The sequence below is a fragment of the Rhineura floridana genome, chromosome 6 (assembly GCF_030035675.1).
Source record: "Rhineura floridana isolate rRhiFlo1 chromosome 6, rRhiFlo1.hap2, whole genome shotgun sequence".
In the NCBI taxonomy this organism is placed as follows: Eukaryota; Metazoa; Chordata; class Lepidosauria; order Squamata; family Rhineuridae; genus Rhineura; species Rhineura floridana.
In genome coordinates, this window is record NC_084485.1 from 13,752,654 (window position 1) to 13,765,566 (window position 12,913).

At 42.6% G+C, this 12,913-nt stretch overlaps 1 protein-coding gene across 1 annotated transcript; it reads right to left on the reverse strand.

Moving 5' to 3' along the window:
• Positions 1–2,818: 2,818 nt before the first annotated feature.
• MRGBP (MRG domain binding protein) lies at positions 2,819–12,501 on the reverse strand. Its single transcript, XM_061631050.1, has 5 exons — positions 11,853–12,501; positions 10,979–11,100; positions 9,462–9,543; positions 7,526–7,600; positions 2,819–4,207 (listed from the first exon to the last, which is right to left on the reverse strand). Exons 1-5 carry the CDS (start codon positions 12,454–12,456, stop codon positions 4,017–4,019), a joined length of 1,074 nt encoding a protein of 357 aa, XP_061487034.1. The 5' UTR covers positions 12,457–12,501; the 3' UTR covers positions 2,819–4,016.
• Positions 12,502–12,913: the final 412 nt, after the last annotated feature.

Below are 12,913 nucleotides of genomic sequence, written 5' to 3' on the forward strand. Positions count from 1 at the left end.
CGTTATGGAACGGGGGCTGGTCTCGAGCGGTTTATGAATCAGGCAGAGCGTCGATCGCCGTGACACGGGCCGGCCTTAATAGCCAGAGGCTGCTAGCGGGTATTCCTCTTGGCCGCCCATCCCACCATCTGTGCCTGTCAGTGGTACTTTCTATCCCAAGTTGGGCACATACGTCAGCAGCCTCAAGTGCAAAACTAGGAGATTTATATTATATTGTGAATACAGAGAGATCCACAGCGCGATTCAGAGCAAAGTGAGGGATTACTCCCATGTAAGTGTGGAAAAACAAAACAGCAGCCACACATATAGCTATATCCACCCTAGGATTAATTTTTTAAATGAAGCGTGGGATATACATTTAAAAAAATAAATCTACCTTATCGATCATGCTCAGGAAACCCAAACTGGGGGGAAAGAATGCCTGAAGCAGCGTAAAACATCACGTTTTAGGAGAAAAGCAGCTGTTCAGCCTCAAATATTCCTGGAAAACCCATCACAACCATGATGATGATTATTAATAATTATTTATTACCTGCTCTTCATCCAAAGGTCCCAGGTTAGGTTACAATTTTAAAATACAATATGTAAAGCAATCTAAAATTCCCAAATAGGGTAGGTCCTAAAAGTACGTGTCTCAGGTGTCAAAGGCCAGGGTAAAGAGTCAAGACAGCAGGAAGAATGTGAATAGGTCGGGTGGGGCTATGGCCCCCTACAGAATATTGTCAGGTAGGCTGCTGTATTTTCAGGTTCCCTTGTTTTAAGTGCTATATTTAGAAGTACTTCTTTTTGTCAGTCCTGAATGTTCCTTGCTGATCAGTTTCACTGAAGGTTTCCTAGTTCTAGTGTCATGGGGGCATCCCATCTACTGCCTCACCCTATGAGAACCCCACACTGACCTGGTTCCTCCCTGTGTACAGACAATATAGGTCATGCTGGTGCCGTGATTGCCCGCTGCCTAACTGGTGGAACTAGGGCAAGCTTGACATGGCTAGCTAGTGTCAAGACTTTGAAGACCCAACTTGAATTTCTCTCTTGGCTGTGAAGTGCGGGTGAATGACCTTGAACCAGATATATTCTTGTCTGATTTATCTTGAGCATAAAATAGGGAAGTAAAATTGTGTTTATGCAGCACGTATGTTTCCAAAGATGGCCTCCTTTTCAGATGCTGACCAGACTGACCTGTTTAGCTTCAGCAAGGTTGCTGTATCGTGTCCCTTCAAAATATGACCTGCAGAGACCCTGCATCTACCACCCTAGTTAACACGACATATTAATTAAATACAAATAAATCTTCTGCCCACCAGTTGCCTGTGCTGTGCCCATTAGCTGCCAAGTCAAGTTCAAGGTTCTGCTGTACAAAGCCCTATAGAGTTTGGAACCAGGACACCTAAAAGATCATCTTACCCCTTATATACCCAGTCGATCACTGTGCTCTGCAGGTGAAGACCTCCTGCAGATACCATCTTATCAGGAGGTCCATTCCACACAACATAGGAAGCAGACGTTTAGTGTAATGGCACCTACCCTTTGGAATTCCCTCCCCTTAAATATTAGACAGGCGCCATTTCTGTTATCTTTTCGGCACCTATTGAAGACCTTCCTCTTTCAACAAGCCTTTTAAGTAGAGACCTTATCCCAAAAATCAAAAAGGAACATTCAGCATTCTCTAGAATTGACAGAAAATGCCTGTGTCAGATCTTTGCTACTAATAGGAATTTATGCCATGTGCACACTGGAGAAGAGGAACATTAAACCAATAAAATTTACTTGATAACTTGTAAGAACCATGTAGGTTATAAACGTAACTTTATGAGCATCTTATGAGACCAGCTTTATTGAGTTCTTATGTATAGCCTTGTGCTGGTAGTCAAAACATATTAAAATAACTTTGTCAACTTCAGTATTATCTACTACTGTATAAATCAAAGAGTTTTTCCCCCCACTCAAGGCTTCCAAGAGTTAAAAATCACATGGTCACTGCTGTGATATAATCTCGTGACTATGCTCAAAACCCTACACATTATGAAAACTGTTCAAATGTGTTTATTTTTCATAAACCTTGCATAATTTTTGTGTTCATTCTAGAATACTTTTCTTGTGAGGGTTTTGTTGTGTTTTTTTTGCAGGACAGGAAGTAGCAGGAGATGATGCATGGGCGACCAGAGAAGAGGAGAGGTAGCAATTCAAGGTACTGAAATCCCATGCGAGTGAATAAACAAACCTTTTCTAGACAATGGTCTTGAATCAAAGCCTTCCATTATCAAAGCTCTGCTGCTCATACAATGGAGGGGACAGCTCAAGACATGCATCCCTTTGGATGTGCTCCATTGTTCTCCTATTAAAGCAAATGGAAAAAGCCTTTTGTATAGGGAGCTCAGAGTCTGCCGTGGAGCTATTGCAATAGCAAGGAATTACTGTATTGGCCAACTGCCAACAAAACCATCATGGCTGGACAACAACCTTTTCTTTTTTCAAAAAAGGAATTGTTAGAAATCAAAATCCTCTTATCACAAACCATACCGTATGTATAATTCAAAAACACATAACTGATAACCTCTCCACGTGCTATGCCTTTCATTATTATTACAGAATAATCTGATGCTAAAAGTTAATCACAGGCCTAACTCTCACAGAAAAGCAGCACAGGTTTATCCTCCTCATCTCTTTGTGATGAATCATAAGTCAATTAAGCTGAGACACAGGGAAGATTGATTCTTGTTTTCATACATCTCTGGAATGAACCCAACTAATAAAATGCCATAAAATTCAAGTGTTTGCACTATATTCCTGTTAATTAAGATGCAAGGCACAACAAACATGGGCTGGAACTCTTTTATTGAATAGCAAAGGCTAACACAAAGGTACAACTGGGCAACTTTTTAACCTTCATTCCTCTGCTTGTTCTGCTTTTCTTTATAAAAGATAAGTTTTCCAAGTTCACCAAGTTCTGATCACCCAGAAATGATAAATGGATCTCAGTTTTTAGCAACTCTGAATATAAATCCAAAACATTTTTTAAAGTTTAAAACTACTTTTTGGAAGTAGAGAAACGTGACAAAATTATCGTTTTCAGTATCTCCATTTTAAGAACTGCTGGCAAAAATATTTTTTTTAAATGAATTAAATAATGAATACAAAAAACATAAATACATTATTGTCCCAATCTGGCAAATGCCTCATACACAAGCGATTTCACTTTACTTGAACTGCTCACACTGAAGACTTTGCACCTAGGACATTAATTTAGTACAAGTGGTTGAGGCAAGGGCCTCAGTTTCCTGTACTCTTACCAGTTTATGCTGAACCTTCCATTATACATGACATTTTAGTTTAAGCTTTGTAAAGATGACCTGTATCCTAGCTATGATGAAACAGCGTTGCTCCTGGTTTTAAGATATTGAACGAGATATTATACCTAGAAGTACAATCTTCTTCATTCGGCTTCTGCAATCTGAAAAAGCAATTTATACCCCCAATTTGTAAGAGGCAAAGGTGATCATAACTTCAGCAAAGAATTCTCCTTCATACAGTTGGCTTGTATTTTGTGCACATGTATTCAAACCAGACTCACTGGCATTTGGCATAACTAATTCTCTCGGAGCATTAGCTAAGATACTATTGCAGTCACTAAAATTAGCAACCGCAGCTCAAGACACAAAAGTCACTCAAAGATGAAATCATCCAAGAACCAAGGCCCCATGTTTCTACAAATGTTTGTTCCTGAAGGGATGTTAAATATATGGTGTGCAACTGGTATGTAAAAAATTCCACCACCTAACTGGTTCAGTAAACACACAGGTCTGTAAAGCTGCCAGATTCCCTCTCACCCCAGTTCTGAGGAAAAAGGTACTGTTCAGCTCCTTTCTGCTGACCAGCAAGCCGTCCATTCTAGGCTAACCGATTGAGCCTGGACATTTATCACTCATTTCCCCCCTTTTTGCTAACTAGACTCTAAAAACTCTTTTGATGCCTAGGCTCCACAGTTAAAACATGCTTCTGTCTTATTTGGCCATCGCTTATGTTCTGCGCCGTTTTGCAGCACTTGGACTGGAAGGATTGCTGTTTGCATTTAAGACCTTCTCAGTGACTCTGTTCCGCTTCCTCTTATCTGCTCCTTCTTTGGATCCAGATTCAGACGAACTTCTCTCTTTCTCCTTACTGCTTGTTTTTTCAGATGCTTTTGCCAGACTTCCCATAGATGCATATACTGAAAGAGAATTATATGAAAGATTGTGCCTCAAATGATATCTATGACATTATGGCCACAATCCAAGATAGAGTTACATGCGTGCAAACCCTTGATTGGCGGCAGTCTATACACATTTAACTTCAATGGACTGTGACTTGTGTGTATAATAAATTTGTACTTAGTTCATCCAAGTTTGAAGATGGTTGTTAGGACAGCCCCATATGTAGAAGTATTGCCTAACTCCCCATCCTTCACCAGGCCAAAGGGTCTGCTTTGTGGTACCATAAGCACAGAGGATTGTATCCAATGTTAGTCCTACTCAAGAGTAGACCCAATGAAATTAATGAACATGACTAATTTGGATCCATTAATTTCAATCGGTCTGCTCTAAGTAAAACCTAACTGGATACAACCCAGACCATTTTGGAGATATCAGATACCATGATTCTGATCTCTGCTATTAAATGACAAGGTTGTCTTAGCCAATAACATTCTGTCACGAGGTATCATAGATATTGCAAACTACAGTGCCTGTAAAGACACGTAGCTGAGGAGGAGCAACCTTGGAATGGGGTCACTGGCTCTACTGTCTCCTTGCTTTCAAAGGATTAATTCAGAGCTCTCACTTCAAATGTTAAAACTGTGAAGGTACTGGCTGGTGGGTGACCATTAAAAAGGGGGAAATACAAGCTCTATCTTCAGAAGCACACTTAACTCACATTAATTATAGTGGCAGAATTTCTAATAATAGGGAAGTGCCCCTCTTTGCAGCTACAAAATACCAAACCATGGTAAGCCCCCATCTCACCCCGGGGGGGGGGGATATGCCTAGTAGGACCGCCATGCACATCAGCACACATACCTGCCATCACCCAAGATGTTGATGCCTCTGCTGCTATCTTGGGTAAGGGCAGGGATGCATGCTGCTGCATGAGGTAGCAAGACCAGATGTATTTAAGCATCTGCCAGCTGCACGCACATGTGGGTCATGTCGGCTAGGAGAGCGGAGTTCCCACTCTGCAATCCACACCACTGTCTGGTCGCAGCCTGCAACTGGCAGGGATCAAGGTTGAGGAACTCCACTCTCCCAGCCACAGGGGCCCTTGGCCAGTGTCCGCAGATACTAAACATTAACAGAAAGCACATTTTATGCTAAGTGGACTGTTATCAAAAGCACAAATGCTTTGCACTAGGGCATATATGTTGCTCAACGGATGCAGTGACAATTTTTTTGGTGGCCTCATACCTTGACGCAACAAGGAAAGAAAATGACCAGGAGTGTTATTGGGTACTGCAACTACTGCAATGATAGTTAAAAAAGAATCCATCTGCTGGAGCCACCTGCCAATCTGGCAAGCTTTCAGATTATACATTTTTTTTTCATCAGGCAGAATGTATCTAAAAATACCCGTGTCAGCTAAGAACAGTCCAAAACAAAATGTGATCAGACCTAGTTTGTATCTTTGTTGCAAGCCTCAAATGAAAGCATGGAAACTAAGGTAATTTAAAATGTAGCCATTATTCCCCAATGTGTGCCAGTGCCTGCCCAGTAAAGGCAAGTTGAATAGATACCAGAGTGGATTGCTCCAAAACATTTAGGGCAGAGCAAATTGAGCTAAATTGCTTTGACCTTCAGGATGCAGTCGCAAAGGCAGCAGAATATCGCCCCCTACCTGTATAATCTGTGGGAACACTTATCAAGACTGGGGCAGCTCATATTGCTGCTTCAGTCACGGCTCACTGTTGAAAAGCTTACAGGGAGCCATAGAAATAGCATTTTCAACAGGTTCAGTTCTCAGTCTCCTTAACTGCCAACTCCTTTGTCTGATGGACTAATCATATCCTGGGACCAGCTGTGCAGCACCATTGTTTACTTTATAATTATTAATATTTATATCCCAGCCTTCCTCCATGAAACTAAAGGTGGTGTACATATTGTCTCCCTTGTATTTTCACATACATCCTGTGTGGTAGATTAGGCTGAGAGACAGTGACTGGCCCAAAAGTCACCCAGCAAGCTTCATGGCCAAGTGCAGATTTGAAACTGAGTATTAACGGTCCATGTCTGATACTTCAAACACTACATCATGCTGGGTCTGTGTGTGTGTGTGTTTTATACAGTATTTTAATTTGGCTTTTATTCCTTCTGCTAATACCTGTGTATGCTGTTGTTTCAGACAGTCTCCTACTGATGTTACCCTTATTTTGGTGTTATATTTGTTAGCTGCTCTGGGACGTCACTACCTTAAGAGTGAGGCAAAAGTTTCTTAAATAAATACACCTGACCAAAGGCCCTTACTCTGGTGATTTTGTAACTATACCATTCAGCTGAGAAGCAGAAGTACAGTCCACTTTGTGGGAAGAGATGAGTCCCCTTCTACTTCCTTTTCTGAGTGAGGTTGTAAGCGGGAGGATACAAGCCTGAGCTGGAGTTTGTCTACTCCATCACAATACCCACAGACCCTTGACCTTGGGGGTAGCCTCAGAACAAATCCCCACATTACTTCTGAAAGAACTGGGTGCCCCCTTAGAAATCCCATGTCACATTAAGAATCATGAAGGCACAGATGGGGCAAAACTTCAGAAGTGCTTCTGAAAATTTAATGTACTGTTTTCAGATACATGTCCATTGTTTCTGACATTGCATTTGCAGAAATCTTTTAGCTATGTGAACATTTAGAGTGTACCTGAACCTTCAAATAATGTGGGAAATGATCTTCAAAGTGCTTTCAAAATGAAAGATTTTCAAATATCAGGCAGACTGTTTCAGCACTCCTGAACCCCAACAATAAAGAAACTGCCAATCAAAACAGCAGGCCTAGGACCAAAAAGATCAGCACATGTAGCACCCACCCCAAATGCAACTTGGAACGCATTCTTCTGGTATTTTTCTCCCCACTTCTGATTGAGCACTCAAGCAAGTGTGGGGGAAATAGCTGTATTTCACAATCCAGTAGCAACCATTTTTTCTGTGCTATGCAAGCTCGCTGGGATATGGCAGCTGGCACCATGACCCACGGTGGTTGGAAATCAGGGCCCAGAACTCCATGGCCCCATTAGTTTCTTTAAACTATGGGTTTAATCATGAATGAACATCCCCATCCCCAGCTTTAAGTCAAAAATAAGCCAAGAACAAACCTTGGTTTATTTCTGCCGAACAAGGCACAATCTGGTTTCACACAAGAAAAGCTTGTACATCGGGAAGTCCCATGGGGACCAACGTGGTCAGGGGGAGGCATGTTCATGATTAAGCCACAGATTAAAACCAACTATGGATTACTGTGATGTATGGATCATGACACATAATTTGCATATGCTAAAGCAAATAACTCATACCTTCTTCGGAACCTGCATGCGATTCCATCTCTTCTTTTATTTCTTCTTTCACATCATCTTCAATCATCACTTTACCTGTGGGAATGATTATGAGCAGAGCGATGGTTGGAGATGGCACTGATTCAAATTCAATTTCCTCTCATGGCTCATGGCAACAATCTACACTGAATTAAAGGGATCAGTCATTGCCAAGAGCCCCCTGCTCCCAGTAAAGTTATTTTAAATCACTTAGAAAGAAAAGCCAGATTGTTTCAATCAATAGCTGACAACAGCAACTGAAGGAGAAAAATGCAAAGAAACATTAAGGAAGCTATCACCCAAGCACAGATGACGTTTTCCTTTGGAACTAGTAAATATGAATCTGTAAGACTCTTCATACTGAGAGTGCTTTCCCCTCAAACGTTCCAACTATTTTATTTATTTTATTTTTATTTAAAAACTGCCTCCACAAATGAGGGGTGCAAGTTTACAAATTGTAAGGCACAATCCAAACCCTCCCTCCCTCCCTCAAACACAAACACCACTAGCAGGGCTGTGCACAGTGGTTGAGCCACTGCTGCATCTGCAGCCCAGCTGCTTACAGCAGCAGCAGGGGAAGTGGGGGCAGGATGATGGGGTCCATTCCCTGTGAACTCCCCAATGGTGCAGTGATCAGGTCTAGATCGAGTCCTTTGTTGTCAGGCAACAGCAACAAAATTGCCTCAGGCCCCACCTAGGTTGGCATGGCCCAGGCCCCACTGTGCACTCTGAAAACTCTGTTCCAGGTCTTCCCATTGGCCTGTGCTGGCAGAATTCTACCAGTGGACCTCAGCAAGCAAATGGGCACCTCCACTCAATCTAAAAACCCTACAGTATGGCATAAAGATGGTTTGGATTGCTCTGTTAATGTGTGTCAAGAAATCCCAGTTGTTGCATCAATAGTGTATTTGTTTTTTAAATTTTAAATTGAATGCTCTTCCTATCTGTCCATTATGGAATTACTTCACTGCTGAAAAAGGCCAGAGTACAAAGAAACAGCATTTTGAAAGTTAAAGTACAATACAGAAAGAGTTCCTTAACACAGCTCTACCCTGCCACTAGCCCTGCTTATTCAGCACTGCTCTTCTCTCCTGCAAACATCATTACCAGTCTCCCTTCTAGGATCCCCAGCCAGATGTCTTCTGTCCAGAGTGCACTAAAATTCACGTGCTGAACTGCAACACACATTTGGCTAACCAAGTCCATTCTATATAAAGGTAGCCAAGTTTTGTCCTGATTTCTGAGTGACCACAACAATTAAAACATTTACTGCTTAGTCATGCCCAACTGATACTTGACACAGCATTTTCTAAATATGTGCACAGCCACAATCCAAAGATCACCCCAGATCCCAACAAAATTCTTTATATTCATCTAATTACTAATTATATTACTAATGCAGCATTCAAAGTTAACAATTTCAAATATTGTGACCAGGCTTCTAGTAATGTTTGTATTTGCTTTCCTTTTTTCTTAAAACAGAAGCATACAAAATCAATCCAGATCTGAACACCTTAACATAAACCCTTCCTCCAGCATGGTAACTTAAGCTGTAATCCTATACATCAGGAGTAGCCAACATGGTGCTTTCCAATGGTTTCTGCAGTGCAACTCCCAGCAGCCCCAGCCCTGGGCATGGCCAATTGTCAGGGATGATGGGAATGTAGTCTGGCAACATCTGGAAGGTATACACATTTGCTCAGGAGTAAGTACCTTTAAACTGGATGGGATTTATTTCTAAGTAACGCCATGTAACCTCATTGCGGTGTAAGCCGCATTGAACACAATAGGACTTACCTCTAAGTAAAAATTCATCAGATTGTGCAAAAAAGACTGAACCATGAAAGAGGAAGTCCCAGAATAAAATCTTGCCTAGATAACAAGTAGTGTTTTTATTAAAATTGATATTGGGTCTCACCTTCTTTTACCTCTTGAATCATTTCATCTGGGAGGCTGAAGTTTTTTTCTGAGTTGGGGAAGGGAAGAATCTCAGATTCATGCTTAGAAGTTTTTAAAAAAGAAAACAATCTTTAAATGATATGGTTATACTAACAATTTACATTTTCTAAACCAAGGTTGACTAACCCATGGTCCTTTAAATGTTGCTGGACGACAACATTCATCATCCCTTGATGTTGGCTGTGATGACTAGGGCTGATGGAAACTTGGGTCCAACAATATCTGGACGGCCACAGGTTAGCCAACACTGTTCTAAACAAATGCAAATATAAAGTTTTTATAATCACCACATAAAATTTGTAATTATTTGTTACCCAAGAAAATATGAAAATTATTAAATGCACTATCCTTTCAAGGTCAACAAGCGATTATGTAACTGTACAATAAAACTGCAGTCAGTTTTCAAGACTGCATCATTTTCAAGAGTTACACATGCAAAAATAGCTGCTTAATTTTTTAATAAGTGCTATAGATACGCAATTTGGCAGGATCCTGCCAGGAAACAATTGGTACCAAATAGAATGTACAAATTCTGAAGGATTTTTGCTTCATGCCCTGGTATTAAAAATGTACATGTTTAAAAACATAATTGCCCAACTATGCCCACACAAAGCAGTAGAACATATACTTGGAAACAAATCTAAGCATTGCAAGTTTTCAATCAGTATGAACCACATGCCTCAGCTGATTAACTGGCAGGATGGGTAACGCAAAAGGACACTCTTGTTGTTCATTTTGGTTCTGGTGCATTACAGTAGTAATAAATAAAAAAGAAAATATTAAAGATGGTCTTTCCTTTCAACAATAGCTTTGTCTAAGAAAGTGAACCCCCCCCACTAAATATATTATTTCATTTGTACAATTATGAGAACCATCCATATTGTGCCATGGGCTCGAGCTCATACTTGCCAACTTCAGTGGCAACTTCAGCACTATGCAGGTTCTTATGCAAGTCCTTGAAGAGCCATCTGACTCAGTGTAAGGCACCTTCTTGTGATCCTATGAAGCCTTAATGACAACCGTAAGTCTTGGCTGCTAAGAAGGCCTATGTACTCTGGACAGTCAGATTTAAGATGTGCTGCAGGCTATTACCAATGCAAGACTCCATCACAAGTTGCCAGGACCAGAGCTCCAAACCAAACATGATCATGCTTTCTTGGGATGTTGTACCACCAGCTTCTGTGTCAGAAGCTTCCACATGCTAGATGAAGTACAAGCCTTAGAAATCACTTGAGGCTAGCGAAAAACAATAGCTCAGGAGGACAAACAGGAATGGGAGAGGGAGGACAACAACACAGCAAGTTGTTTCTCTTTAAATAGGAGAACATGGCCTTGCACTGAATAGGGGACACACAACTACCTTACCAGACTCTGCTTGTATTGAAGACTACACAGTACATCTGCACATACTGGCTGGGCCTGTGGACTAGGACTAGCACAGGCACCCACCTCACTTTCTTGGTTGGTGACACTCACCAGCGCTTGCATGTCATACATGGTGCTTAAGTGGTCCCAGATGACTTTGGAAGAAATCTGTCTCCCGATATTCTGACTGAATTTATCTCGGATACAAATCATGTGAAAATGGCGATTCACACCTGAAAGAGAAGACAGGAAAGGGAAGGAGAAAAAAAATAGAGGATTTTAAAGACTTGGGGCAGCAGCCTGTATTCTTTTGAGGACCACTGTTGGCACTTTAAATAAACTAACATCACCAACAATAAAATCTAACCCCCCCACCCCAGGCCCTTCCAAGCACTAACCCAGATGAGTTCAGCCTGTAAAATTCTTGGGCAGCGACCTATCTTGATGCTCTTACTCTTTCGAACAGCATGCGTGCCAACGGAACTACAGAAATGTAAAAAAAAAAAAAAAAGGAAATGAGAACTAAAAGCCTACAGCACACTTAGGGTGCCAGCCCCACTGAACACAGCAAGAATTGATTCCGAGCAAAAGTGAGTAAGGCTGCAATCCAATACACACTTACCTGGGAGCAAGTCCCATTGAACCCAATAGAGCTTACTTCTGAGTAGACCTGTATTGGATCGCAGCCAAAGCCTGGGCTGTGAAATGCCAGTGAACGCGCATCAAAAGGATGAAGAGAACCTATCTATTAACCACCCCAAGGCTATAACCGAGCAACTAAACTAAAGCGGGTATTTAAAAAAAAAAAAGTCTATGCACATTTTTAATAGAAAAGAGGACCCAGGAAATGGCCCCGAGCGGGATCCAATGCCCCCGAATCCTTTCTTCTGATAGGCGTTATAACTGCTCATGTCTCTCTTCCCCGGCCAGCACCTCTACTCGAGCCCGAGGCGTGTGCTCCGGCCTACCCTTCGCCTTTTCTCACCGACGGGCTTGTGGCCCAGCATGGCGTGAAAGAGGCACACCTCCACCTCCGGGCTCCACACCACGGACACCGGCAGCGGCGGCGGAGCCGTTGTCGTGGTCGTTGTCATCATCGCCACAGCAGACGTTGTTGCGGCGGCGGAAGAGATGCTCGTCGTCGTTGTCGCTGCTGCTGCTGCCGCCGCCACTTCCTCAGACGTTGCTTGCGGGACGGGCTCCGGCGCGGCCAACACGGACACCGGCCCGACGGCTGGGCAGGGGGGCTTCACGTCCACCGCCCCCGCCGAGCTCTCCGCTTCGCCCATTGTCGCTGCTGCCTCCCCAGAGGCCGGGGCGAGCACCGAGGGCCGGCCCAGAGGCAGCCTGTGTGAAAGCGGAGCGTCTCCTGGCGGCCTCCCGCCCTCAACCACTGAGGGAGACTCTGAAGGTCGGCGGGAAGCTGAGGCAGAGCTTCCCGCTCCTCTTCCAACCGCCTGTAGGAGGAGAGAAAGGTACCGGGGCTCAAGGTCTGCCTGGACCCTTCCTGTCCAATTGTGCAGAAAATCTATCTTCGTAGTTATTTGATTACCCGAGGGGGGGTGCACTCTGTGTCTGCACAGGGGCATTGTCAACCAAACCCTTTTATCCCGCTTTTTTCTGTTCTACAAAATGGTCACCAACCTAATTAAAAGTCCGCCATGAAAGGCGTGTATTCCCCAAATCAATAACATCTCAGAATTAAAGCGAGGATAACGCTCACATAGGGTGGTATTTAGTGCTAGTCCTACTAAGAGTAGAACCACTGAAGTTAATAGACATGACTAACAGTAGTGCGTACCTGAATATAACCCAAAATCTGTCTCACTCTCCGATGGAGAGACACAGTGTGTGTTATGTGCCTTCAAGTAGATTTTGACTTATGGTGACCCTATGAATCAGTGACCTTCAAGAGCGCATCTCTCATGAACCACCCTGTTCAGATCTTCTAAGTTCAGGCCTGTGCTTCCTTTATGGAATCAATCCATCTCTTGTTTGGCCTTCCTCTTTTTCTACTCCCTTCTGTTTTTCCCAGCATTATTGTCT